Source organism: Carcharodon carcharias, chromosome 5, assembly GCF_017639515.1.
Source record: "Carcharodon carcharias isolate sCarCar2 chromosome 5, sCarCar2.pri, whole genome shotgun sequence".
Classification (NCBI taxonomy): Eukaryota; Metazoa; Chordata; class Chondrichthyes; order Lamniformes; family Lamnidae; genus Carcharodon; species Carcharodon carcharias.
Genome location: NC_054471.1, coordinates 191,401,852 through 191,414,616, shown reverse-complemented (window position 1 = coordinate 191,414,616; position 12,765 = coordinate 191,401,852). Strand labels below are relative to the sequence as shown.

The 12,765-nt window shown below is 40.7% G+C and overlaps 1 protein-coding gene across 2 annotated transcripts in view; it reads right to left on the bottom strand.

The window, feature by feature from the left end:
- The window catches only part of otofa (otoferlin a), a 480,240-nt gene that overhangs the window by 263,451 nt on the left and 204,024 nt on the right, over positions 1 to 12,765 (bottom strand). For both annotated transcript variants that reach the window (XM_041188008.1, XM_041188007.1), the window contains exon 5: positions 7,241 to 7,374. In XM_041188008.1, the coding sequence (XP_041043942.1) occupies positions 7,241 to 7,374 (134 nt within the window). The remainder of the gene's footprint in view (positions 1 to 7,240; positions 7,375 to 12,765) is intronic.

Below are 12,765 nucleotides of genomic sequence, written 5' to 3'. Positions count from 1 at the left end.
CCTGTCCAATAAACTCAAATTCAGGGCTGCAGTATAAATGCTGCCAATAGTTTATCCAGCTGATAGATAACCCACTCATCAGGTGATATGATCTTATCAAACTATTATACTTTTTTTTTGCATTTATTTGCTGCATTACTAAGTGACTTGAGTGATCACATTCCACAATTTTAATACTGCTTATTCTCTTGCATGTTAATGTAACACTAGCAACGTTCTTCCCAAGATTTATCAATCTAAAAGACAACATTGGTTCTTCTGATTACAAATAAATTCAAATTTGAAGTAGAATTTTCATATTCTGTAGCACAGGAACCCGAGCATTCAAATTTATGTCTGCAATAGGCTGCATTAGGTTACTCCAGAGCGAAAGCCAATAGTTACAGGTATTCAACTTCCATTCAACTATCAGCACACAACCTAACAGAAGGAAAGTAAAACCACTACATTCAATAAAACACACATTTTCAAATCACAGCAACTTTGTTAGAAAATAGTTTAGAGTTGCATGACCAGGTATTTTATTAATGAACTATCTGTGAGGCTGTAAAAGGAATGCAGACTTAAAGGGAAACTGCAGTCATGGTGTATTTTCTTTGTGGGTTTCTATAAGTTCAAAGGTTACGGGGAGAAGGCGGGAGAATGGGGTTGAGAAACTTATCAGCCATGATTGAATGGCAGAGCAGACTCGATGGGCCAAATGGCCTAATTTCCGCTCCTATATCTTATGGTCTAGTTCCTTTAAAAGGGAAAGGAATAGAGGAATGTACCATTTAGAATATTGTCCTTTGACTTCTGGGCCCTCAGCAAATGCCTACAGAAATATTGTATGAAGTCAAAAAGGGCCTAAGTTGGATCACTTGTGTGGCCTGAATTAGCTGGTCTTAGCTGTGGTAGTGCCAGTGCCCCCAAGTCAAGGAGCTTGTGTTCTCATGAATTAATGCAGTTCAGCAAACCCTACTGCCAATTATGGATGCTTGTTGAGGTCAGATTTAAGATTGGCTTTGATGGGCCCATTGGTCAAACATCCTGTCTTGACTAACTCTAAAAGTTCATATCTGAAGAACGGTTACTTGGCTGAGGCGTAGAGGCCTGATGACACCCAGGGACCAAACCCCAGAGAAGAGGGGGGGAAAAAATAAAGAGAAAAATTAGGTACAGCAGTAATATATTCAAAGCTGTGGGATTTGCATGTCTGTTGCCCTGCCTTCTTGGCCAGAGGTCAAACTGAAAAAGATAAAAAGGAAAGGGCATGGGATCAGCAAAAAAGATCAAAGCAGCTTGGAATATCGAAAGAAAGTAACTACGGTAACATTTTAACAATATTTGTTTTTTTGGATCTGACACATTTTCCACTATGAAGAAAGGATTGATATGCATTTTACCAGTGCTTGATATGGTTGGTTGATTGGCCATGAAACCCATTTAAAGTATTTCTACAAAACACACACTCAGAAGGGCCAGACTCATCAGCTCAAAGGTGAGGTTGGCCCTGTACTACCTTAAGTTTGTGTCTCCCTCTTCCTCACTATTGTAATCACCACCATCAGTCCTGAGACCAATCAGAGTATCAATCAGTATTAGAGACACAATTGGAAACTAATAATAGAGCCAAGCCTTTGAAAAAGAAATTCAGTAAAATCACCATTTCCTGGAGATCCATTTATTTTAAAGACTTCAATAGTTAATGTTTTTAAAATCCTTTATAAAATTGAATCTTACTATCATCTAACTTTCTTATTTTGATAAAATGCAACAGTACTTTTATTAGCTGTACTGTTATAACATACCATTGAACATTTAACTAACATTTAAAAAAAAATCTACTATTTTCACAGAAGCTTAAATAAATCCGGCCTCTAAGGTAAATCTAGCATCTAGGTAACACATCTTGTAAGGAGAGCTGTCAGTCACTATCCTACACATGCTTGTTACAGAGCATAATAAAGTACGTAAATAAGGCATAAATCTGACGAGACTTTTATCATTGCAGCTTATATAATTAAGGAAAGATAAAAAATGTAATGTTTACAGGAAGATCTTGAATCCTTGCAGTCGCTGCTGATGTCTTAATTTTAAAGGTTTGTGGGATTTGGTTTAATCAGTACCACGTATGTGATGAAATAAAAAATAGTGATAATGGCAGAATTTTCATAATACCAGCAATATACATTAAATACAATTATATGCATGTTTGTAATACCACACCAAGAGGTGAGATCTTTTATAATAGTCTTAGGAGTAGAAAATTATCTTGGTTCAAAATGGGTAATATTGTATCAGCACGTGTTACTTATCATCTAAGAATTATGTTCATTTCAATAGAACTGAATTTAAAGCAGGGGTATAACAAGTGGCCCATTTGCTAATATTTCATTGTTATTACCATCCAAGACAAACTTCTACTCATTAATTCGTCAGTATATTTAACCAAGTTCTACTTTATTGTTGTGTGGAAAGTGATTAATAATAGCCCTTGTGCCTAAATTCTCTTTGCCTGTCACAAAACACAACCTCCATGTAGACTTATCACAGTTTCTCATTTCACTGGCTACTTTGTTATTCTTGAATAAAAAATAAAACTTGTGGTGTGGAAAATACTATTTATTAATATTTCTTGTCAGCTTCGTTCTAACAACCTGTCTTAGTATTTTGTCTGATAACCTAAGTTAATAAACAGCATTTTCATTACCACATTTTTCCTGTTTCTCAAACTCATTTGGATCCTTGGTGCTCATTTGGACCCTCTCACAAGCTGAGAATTGTCACATCGCTCACGGTGAATTTCTCTTCACTCAACTTGTGCCCTTACACAAGCTCAGTATGTTCCAAACACCCCACACTGAGGCCCTTCACAGAATGCATGGCAATGCCTTCACAAACAAAAGTCAACCCCTCAATGGGCACAAGTTCATCAGGGTAGCATCCTAGGCCCAACCATTTTCAACTGCTTCATCAATGACCTTCCTGCCATCACAAGGTCAGAAGTGGGGATGTTCACTGATGATTGCACAATGCTCAGCATCATTCATGACTCCTCAGGTACTGAAGCAGTCCATGCCTATATGCAGCAAGACCTGGACAACATTCAGGTTTGGGCTGATGAGTGGTAAGTAACATTCGTGTCACACAAGTGCCAGGCAATGACCATCTCCAACAAGAGAGATCTAACCATCACCCCTTGACATTCAATAGCATTACTATTGCTGAATCCCCCGCTACCAACATCCTGAGGGTTACCATTGACTAGAAACTGAACTGCACTAGCCATATAAATACCGTGGCTACAAGAGCAGGTCAAAGGCTGGGAATTCTGCCACAAGGAACTCACCTCCTGACTCCCCAAAGCCTGTCCACCATCTACAAGGCACAAGTCAGGAGTTATGATGGAATACTCTCCACTTGCCTGCATGGGTGCAGCTCCATCAACACTCAAGAAGCTTGACACCGTCCAGGACAAAGCAGCACACTTGATTGGCATCCCATCCACCACCTTCACCATCCACTCCCTCCACCACTGATACACAGTGGCAGCAGTGTATACCAGCTACAAGATGCTTTGCAGTAACTCACCCAGGCTCTTTTGACAGCATCATCAAAACCCACGACCTCTACCACCTAGAAGGTTAAAGGCAGCAGATACATGGGTGCACCACCACCTGCAAGTTCTCCTCCAAGCCACTCACCATCCTGACTTGGAAATATATCGCCGTTCCTTCACTGTACTGAGTAAAAATCCTGGAACTCTGTCCCTAACAGCACTGTCGGTGTACCTACAACACACACTCTGTAGCGGTTTAAGAAGGCGGCTTAAGGGCAATTAGAGATGGGCAATAAAAATGCTGGCCTAGTCAACAACACCCACATCCTGTGAAACACTATACAAAAAAGATTTGGCTATTTGATACCAGGTGTTTCAAGGCTACTGGAGTCATTTTGCATGCAAAATGGTGTCTGTAGTGCACAAATACTTCTGTTATGTAACATTTGTGTAATGCTGATTTGAGGCCAGTGTGCCATTTTAGAGCTCAACATTCCAAGTAATGCAGGATGGACCCCATTCCCTCCACTGCTCCTTCCTAGTTAATTCTACTAGTTGATTTCTACTGGTTTTTTGCTGCACTTATAGAAGTATTTGGTAGCTTAGAAAGTTTTTAAAGTTGCTAAGCTAAACCGGGAAAGTTAAGGCTTATGCTACAGGACTTTATCCTTATTTCACAGACTCTGCACAGACCATTTAATCCCAGAAATGAGTGCTGCAGTGGTATACATCACCTTTGAGCTGCAGCATTGTAGAGATGACAAAGAGGAAGTCAAGCTGCTGGAAGAGGGAAAAGGAAGAGGGGGGCAAACAGCTCTCAGGAGGAGGCCAGATCTACCAGAGTGTTCAGGGAGCTTACCTCAACTTTCACAAGAAACATTACATCAGATGCCCATGTGCATCTGTATATGCGAGCTATCGGTGTGTAAGTGGGTACATGCGAGTCGAGCAGGTGAGTGTATGTATGAGCGAGAAGTTGGTGTGTGTACAGCTGGAATAATACAATAGCATAGAAAGTAATTTTAGATGAGCATAGATATCAGTGCATGGAACAATAACTAAACCATCAATGTAAGATCACCATCAGAAAGTTTATGTCTGTTTAATGAAATTTTACATGGATATGAGCGATGCCGACAAGCATTTATTATCCATCTCTTGTTCCCCGAGGGGCTGTTGCTGGCTCTGACTCTCAATCTGCTGCAGATCTTGTGAGAGCATCATCACCAAAAAGACTGCAACAGCTTAAGGCTCATTCATTACCACTTTATCAGGGCAATGAACATGGCCTTGCAGATGCTGCTTGCATCTTGAGAAATTAAAAATTACATACTTCTGATGGGGGAGCTACAATTTTTAATTTTTGAGTGGTTTAATTTTTTTGTGTACATTCACATAACATTCCTTTATGTACTATTTAAATGTAACCATCAAGACATATATTTTCAATATATTAAAATAAAACACAAGGGAATTTTATGTGAACTTATGTAGTGCACCAGAGAAAATTAAATTCTAAAGTTGACGTTTCGAGTCCTCGTGACCCTTCAACAGAACTCTGACACAAATATTCTCATGGAAATTACTTAATTAAAATATCGACTGGTTTTGTCTCAGACACTGACAGGTATAAGACATACACAAACACTGACAGGCTGGAAGTGGTGAATCCAAGTATAAAGAATGACATGCAAACTCAGCAACTTACAAGCTAGCGCCTAAATAATTATACCACTCAATAGGGCTGACAGTGATGCGTACACATAATAAGCAAAACAATTATCTATCTGGCAGTTCAGTTTGATTGCATACATTTTCTGAACTGTATCACATAATCAGAAGTTTATTTCAGAGGCTCCAGTTTTAAGTAGTGAAGTGCAATTTCCAGTGAACTGGAAAATAAAGTTCACAGAGAACCTAGAGATCTATTTGTAAAGATGCGCAACAGTACAAGTTATAGGGTTACAGAAGAACATAAGGAGCATTCCTCTTTGAAAATAAACAGTGAATGCTGATGATATTATCAACAGGAAGCAGCTTTGAGAAATCGCTGAACTTGATGGTGTGTGGAAACTGGTGGGATCATGATACAATTACTGAAGCGTTCAGGGTTAATGATTATTTCCTTTGATGCTCACTTGGCTCTCTCCCACCATTAAGCTCATTAAATCCACCAATGCCGTTTCCCAGCTGATTTTATAGTTTAAGCGATAATAATGTTGTAAATCCAGCAAGAACAGGAAAACCTGCGAAAGAATGACTGCATTTTTTTTCACTCCAACGTTTCCCTCTTATCTCAAGATGCTCGCTTCTGTTGGAATCTGTTTCCACACCCACCACTCAATCTCCAGTACTGTGACCAAGAAACCATTGTTCATGCATATGAAGTCGGGCTAATGGGAGTCAGTAAGCTTTTCTAACATAAGCAAACCTAATCCTTTTCTCACCCAATGTCCACTCATTTCCAGCAGGGGTAACTGGGTCCAGCTCAGCAGGAAACAAGTATAATTTTTTTTACCCCGGGTCTGGAGCACTGAGTTAGATGTAACAGTCTAACCTGATTTAAATCGGCTAATTCAGCAGAGTGAGGTCTTCACCTGGGACATTCTACGTTGTATGAAGCTGAGACTCTCTGCCTCCATCAGGGCTAGCAATGTATTCATGTTGCTGGGAATACTGCAGTTCCAACTTGGGATAAGAAATGTGTTCTTGCTTAGATGTAAAGGAAAATATAATAGGGTGCTTAAAGAGGCTGCTGATCCCATCCTTCTGTTTAACATCATTGCTGAAGTCAAAATACCCTCTTGGTTTTTTTCCCCTTAATTTCTGTCTAACGCGACCCTTTCCCACTTCCACCTTTTCCAAGGCTGAGAATCAGATCAAACATTTTTTTTCCCAGCTTTCCAGAGGCTTTAAATTTCCCTTAGCTACCCACATGATTTTAGGTTTCACCTGCGCAATTCTCTGGCCCCACGAGTGGGCTACCTTAGATTACCTGCCCAAATCTTCACTTGGAACAGTGAATAATTTGAGAGTGGGCTGTCTCCTGAATTTTATTGGCATGTTCCCATTCTGCTGAAATTTCCATCAGGTCCTAAGCAGGCAGAACTGAATTGCATCATTATGTGAAAATCAGTCCCAAAATCTAAACCCTTTGCCTTGAATGAAATGCATTCAACAAATAACTTGTAAATTTTCTGCAAGGAGATACAGAGGATTGCCAGAGGATGTGTCACAATTCGGTAAAGGTGACAACTAATAACGTGTGCTTGAAATGATGCAGAATATAAAGATCACACCTCCACTAGGGACCCTTACTGTGTTTGAAACCATATTCGTTTGGCAGGGATTGGCTGTGAATTTGGATCTGCAAGAATGATCAATAAACTATACACATATGACTAATGCAAAAATGTTGTCAAATATATCTGCCTTTATCTTTGACTCTAAGTAAAGAAACAAAGAACACCCACAATACAGTTCTTTTTGCAAATATCATGTACTATTTGTTATTTTGGCAAAGCAAATCTGACAAAACTCTTCAAAGAAAAAATTCTTTGGAACGTTATGCAATTCTATGGGTAGGATTCTTGTTCTTACATAGATAAGCAGCTTACTTACTTCTTCCTTTCTCCCAAGAGATTTTGGTGGGATCTGCCCGGAGAGGCCCCTGATCCCAGACTGTGTCCACTGCCGGACAGTAAACTGTCTGTCTCAAAGTGAAGGGTCTCATGCTCTGCTCTTTGGTTTGGATTTTCTAAGAATTCACTTTCATTCCAGGCTCCAACAGTACCACCTATTGCCTGGTATTTTATACCAATGGAAACACAGGTCTAGATAAAAAGAAAGAAACAGAAAAATTAACAGTAAAAAAAATGCAATTTCTACTACTTACAGGCTAGGCAAAGATTTACAATGTTCTCTCTCCGATCATTGATTTAGGTTTTAAGGAAAAGAAGTTTGGGTAACAAACCTGAATATGGTTTCGTGTAGACATGTTGTCAGAGATAGTCATTGCCTGACATTTGTGTGGCGCGAATGTAACTTGCCACATGTCAACCCTGCCAGGATATTGTCCTGGTCTTGCTGCATTCGGACATGGACTGTTTCAGTATCTGAAGAGTCCTGACCACTTAATCCCTTGCAACAACAAGCATTTGTATTCACAGCCCCACATCAAAGACTTCATAACCACTTGGAGCTGTCAATCAAACTGCGAGTTGACAGGCACCCCACTGTGATAATGATAGGTTGTGAAATCTGTCATGCAGCACAAATCCTATAATGATAACTCTCAAGTTTATTTCAACAGACAGGGTGAAATAGCAAGAGCTTTTTTTTAGCATTCAGAATTTTTTTTTAAATTTAAAGGCCGGGAGATTTAAATCTCTTGACAGCTTGACAGTCCTGATGAGCCTTGACAGTTCCCTTGACAGTTGCCAAGACAGTTCCCAAGATAGCTTGACAGTTCCAATGAGATTGTCCACTTTTTACACACATTTATGCTACTGTTAACAATCCCAAAGGGTAATTTACCTCTCCCAAAGTGAAAACTACCTCCTCCAAAGGGGACCTAACCTCTCCCTGTACCTACCTAAAAGGGTAATCTACCTCTCCACAGAACCCTGCTATCTTTAGATTTTCGCCTGATAGGTCTAAAGAGCACAAATCATGTTTTTGACATTCTACTAGCAAACATTGGATCTGACCAAAGGCAGCTGCACTTTAACATGTGCAGTTGCCTCCGTGAACCATGGAAACACAACCTGCCCCTATTCCCTGTGCCCCCCAAAACCAGCGAAAATGGCAGCTGCTTGATTTGAGGGAAGAACCTCGGGAATTGGGCCATCAGTACCATTTTGGATAAGCTGAAAACTCTCTCCATTATTGCAAAAATCGAGGCCTCAGCTTCTGCAAGGTGGAGTCGGTTTGCCAAACAACAGCGCCACCCTTGTCAGCAGATGTAATGACAATTTTAGGGTTGAACCGAAGAGATAAGTGTGTTGTTGGAAGTTCGGTGGGAAGTGGATAAGACTGGGTGAGCACTGCAGAAAAACTGACATGGATGATGTCACCCAGGCAGTTCACATTGAAAAGATCTAGAGAGAGTTAGAAGCCAGACAGAAGGACCCAGATGGAACAAAAATGCTGAAGATGGGAGAAAGGGCCCCACATTCTTGGGTGAGGACTCCTGGCCAAAGCCACTTTTTGCAGAGGTGATGGAAAGAGAAGAAAAGTTCAACATCATGCCAAGCTCAAAATAATTGAGGCACTAAGGGGTGACACTGAGGTCTTTGAAGTAAATATTCTACTTTTTTCACCTGGTACGTTCCAGACTTATGGTTTTTCATTCACTAATTTTTACAGATGGAAAATCAAAGGCTGGGAATGTGCAATTTTAGTGATAAATACACGGTCATTTTGGGGGCACAGGAATTGTTTCTTTAGCATTTGACAATTTAGTTTTGTGTACATCAATGGTTTGTTGCTATTAGTTTTTTCCACCTGTCCATACTTGAATGAATTAGCATGGTGTCCTTAACACAGAGCAGTTAGTTGAGTTAATTAGGTGTAAATGTGACATATACCTCAATCAGGCTCCTTAGGCAGCACCTTCCAAACCCACGACCACTACCATCAAGAAGGACAAGGGCAGCAGATGGGAACACCACCACCTACAAGTTCCCCTCCAAGCCACTCACCATCCTGACCTGGAAATATATCGCTGTTCCTTCACTGTCATTGGGTCATCTGAAACTCCCTCCCTAACAGCACAATGGGTGTACCTACACCACTTGGACTGTAACAGTTCAAGAAGGCAGCTCACCACCACCTTCTCAAGGGCAGTTAGGGATGGGCAATAAATGCTGGCCTAGCCAGTGATGCCCATATCCCATAGATGAATAAATTTAAAAAATCTAACGTACATTTTATAAGCATTACAAGCATGGTCTAAATACAATGCTTATATAGGTAGATATTGTGATGTTGTGGAGCTAAGACCTCACACTATGTTTTTATGAAACATATATATATATATATATATATATCAACATGGCTACTTCCTAAAAATTTTTTTAAAACTGGACAGACACTTTAAAAAGGCTGAAGCTATGTCAGCCTGTAACTCTAAACAATAGGAACTAATCAAGCAATATCGAAAAAATTTGCACCTCGTCATCTCCGGAGATGTTACTGACTCTGTGGACTGCAGAGCCCAAATTCAAAGGGCATTATACAAAGGCCATATATATTTCATAAGCCAGGGCTGGCAAAGGGATACTAAGGGCAGAATCACCTGGTCCCATTGGTGGTGGGCACCATGGTGGGCATGAGCAGACAATATGGAGAGAAGGCCAAAAGTCGGTTTGACGCCATCATAAAACAAGATTGCGATAGTCTGCTCCACCCGTCAGTGGCATTTCCTGCCACCGTACATCGGGAACCTAATTTCAATCCTTTAGCATCTCATTATAAGCCCTGATAGCTGGAATCAATCCCCCATACTGGATCAGACCTGGGGAGCTGCACTTCACTCGGGACTTCGAGGTTTGTTTGCCTACCTTGCTTTGGGCAGCACAGCATCATTTCTAGGGGGGCTGACTAATGAGGCGGGATTGGGATGTGAAAAGCCAACCATTGGTGGCCAGTGGATAAAATGTTCATTTTCCCCACCTTGCTAACTCATTTATTGCAAATCTGGGACGATTCTGCCGGCCGGTTCTATGAAAGCTATCGAAGCTGTTGTCATCCTATAGCACCCAAAACGCCTCGTATAGCTTTGCTTTAGCAACACTCAATACCCTGGCAACTTCCTCCTCTTGCAGCAGTGTTGCTATGGCAACATACTTGCTGTTATCTTTGTGAGCACTGTATGTGTTCCCAGAGGATTACATTTAACGTGGGATACAGCTACATAGCTAAGCATAATAGCAAATTAATATGCTGTACTTATATATGTATTCTGTATTTATTTCCCAGATTGATTGATTATGGTTGGAAAGTAGTGATACATATCAAATATGTTCACCTGAACATTTGCACATATATTTCAACCACCCTGTCTTTGTGCTCATTATTCACTGTTTGTTTCAATATGCGAGAAAATGCAAATCTAAATCTAGGGTACAAACCTAACAATAATTAGGAAATGTAATGTCTTGAGGAGTAACACACGGACAAGATAACCCAGGAACTTGACCATTCGTTTTCATCCCCTACATTGTATCAACGACAGCTTTTCACAATATTAGCCGTTTGATTCTTTGTTGAGAATTAGCCAGTGTAAACACCCAATGGCATCCATATTAATCAGCAGATCCAACAGCAATGGAGCAGCGTATTTTAAAAATGTTTTTTTTTTGTCTTACCATCCTGTCCACACTGGAGTCCAGCTGGGCACCGTTTTAATTGTTCACTGCAGTTAGGTAAATGAGGTGTCCACTGGAATGGCAAAAGTCTCATGCAAGTTGGGGTGCCATAACATGATCGGGGGAGACAGTGGGGTAGTGGTAATGTCATTGGACAAGTAATTTAGAGGTTCAGAATAAACTCTGGGACATAGGCTCAAATCGCACCACAGCAGCTGGTAGAATTTAATTTCAATCAATAAATCTTGAATATAAAACTAGTTTCAGTCATGGTGATCATGAAACTATCATTAATTGTTGTAAAAACTCATCTCGTTCACTAAGGTCTTTTAGGGAAGGAAATCTGACATCCTTATCCAGGATGTGACTCTACACGTGACTCCAGACCCACAGCAATGTGGTTGACTCTTAACTGCCTAGCAGTTAAATGGCCTAGCAAGCCGCTTAGTTCAAGGGCAACTAGGGATGGGCAACAAATGCTGGCCTTGCCAGTGACAGCCTTGTTCCATGAAAGAATAAAAAAAAATCCCTGATTGCACTTTAACTTGGGGCCCTGAGCAGTCAAGGAGGAGCAGCAGCAGTTCTGTAGCTGGAGGTCCCCTGGGGTAGGTGCAGAGCTTTCCTCTGAGGCCAAGAGGAATCCCACGAGGAAAGCTGTGGCTGATCTGGCCCTGGGATCTCCCACCTACCCTCACTTTGAGAGCCTTTTGAAATCCTCTCTTTGTGATTTATCCATTTGTTGGTGAGCCCTCATTGTGTGCTGACCAGTGACCATTGATCTCACCCATTTGCCAGGCAGCTGATCAGCAGTATACAGATGAAACATTAAATACTCTGGGCCTCAAACTTAGACCTGATATGCCTCACCCAACTGCATATCCAAAACTGATGGGAGTAAAAATCAGCCTCATTAATAAGGGGCTATCAACATTGAACCATTTATCTAAAATGGCAAGTTCTTAGAATTTATTTTTAGTCTGTGTAGAAAAATGAGTATGATCGTATTAAGTTGTAACATGAAATAAACGTAAGATTACAAACAGTTGAAAACCAACCTGTCCATCTGACCTGTTCCATATAGTTTCAGTACTTCACAGTACACACACTTCCAACCCATCCAGGTACTTGCACAAAGGGAAGCATTATATTAGAGATTGTGCAATAAACAGGAGAATTTTGAAGAATTTCCTTGGTCTTCTTCAAAATAATGCCATTGGATCTTTTACATTTACCTGTCGGGCAAGAGCCTGCATTAAAGTGTCAGCTTAGATTTTTGTGCCCAAGTTTTGGAGTCAGTCTTATGACTGACTTAACCTTATGACTTGGAGACAAAAGTGCTATCAACTGGATGACAGCTGACACAGAGTTCTCAAACATTATAGAAACATAGTAACATAGACACTAGAAGCAGGAGTAGGCCATTCAGCCCTTCGAGCCTGCTCTGCCATTCAATATGATCATGGCTGATCCTGTATCTCAACTCCATATTCCCGCTTTCACTCCATACCCTTTGATGTCCCTAACATCCAAAAAATTATCAATTTCTTTCTTGAATATACTCAGTGACCCAGTCTCCACAGTTTTCTGTGGTAGAGAATTGCATAGGTTGACCACCCTCTTAGTGAAAAAATATTTCCTCATCTTAGTCGTAAATGGCCTGCCCCTTATCCTGAGACTGTGGCCCCTGGTTCTAGACTCCCCAACCAGGGGAAACATCCTCCCTACATCTAGTCTGTCTAACCTTGTTAGAATTTTATATGTTTCAGTCAGATCCCCTCTCATTCTTCTGAACTCTAGTGAATACAGGTCCAGTTGAACCAATTTCTCCTCATACGACAGTCCTGCCATCCCCGA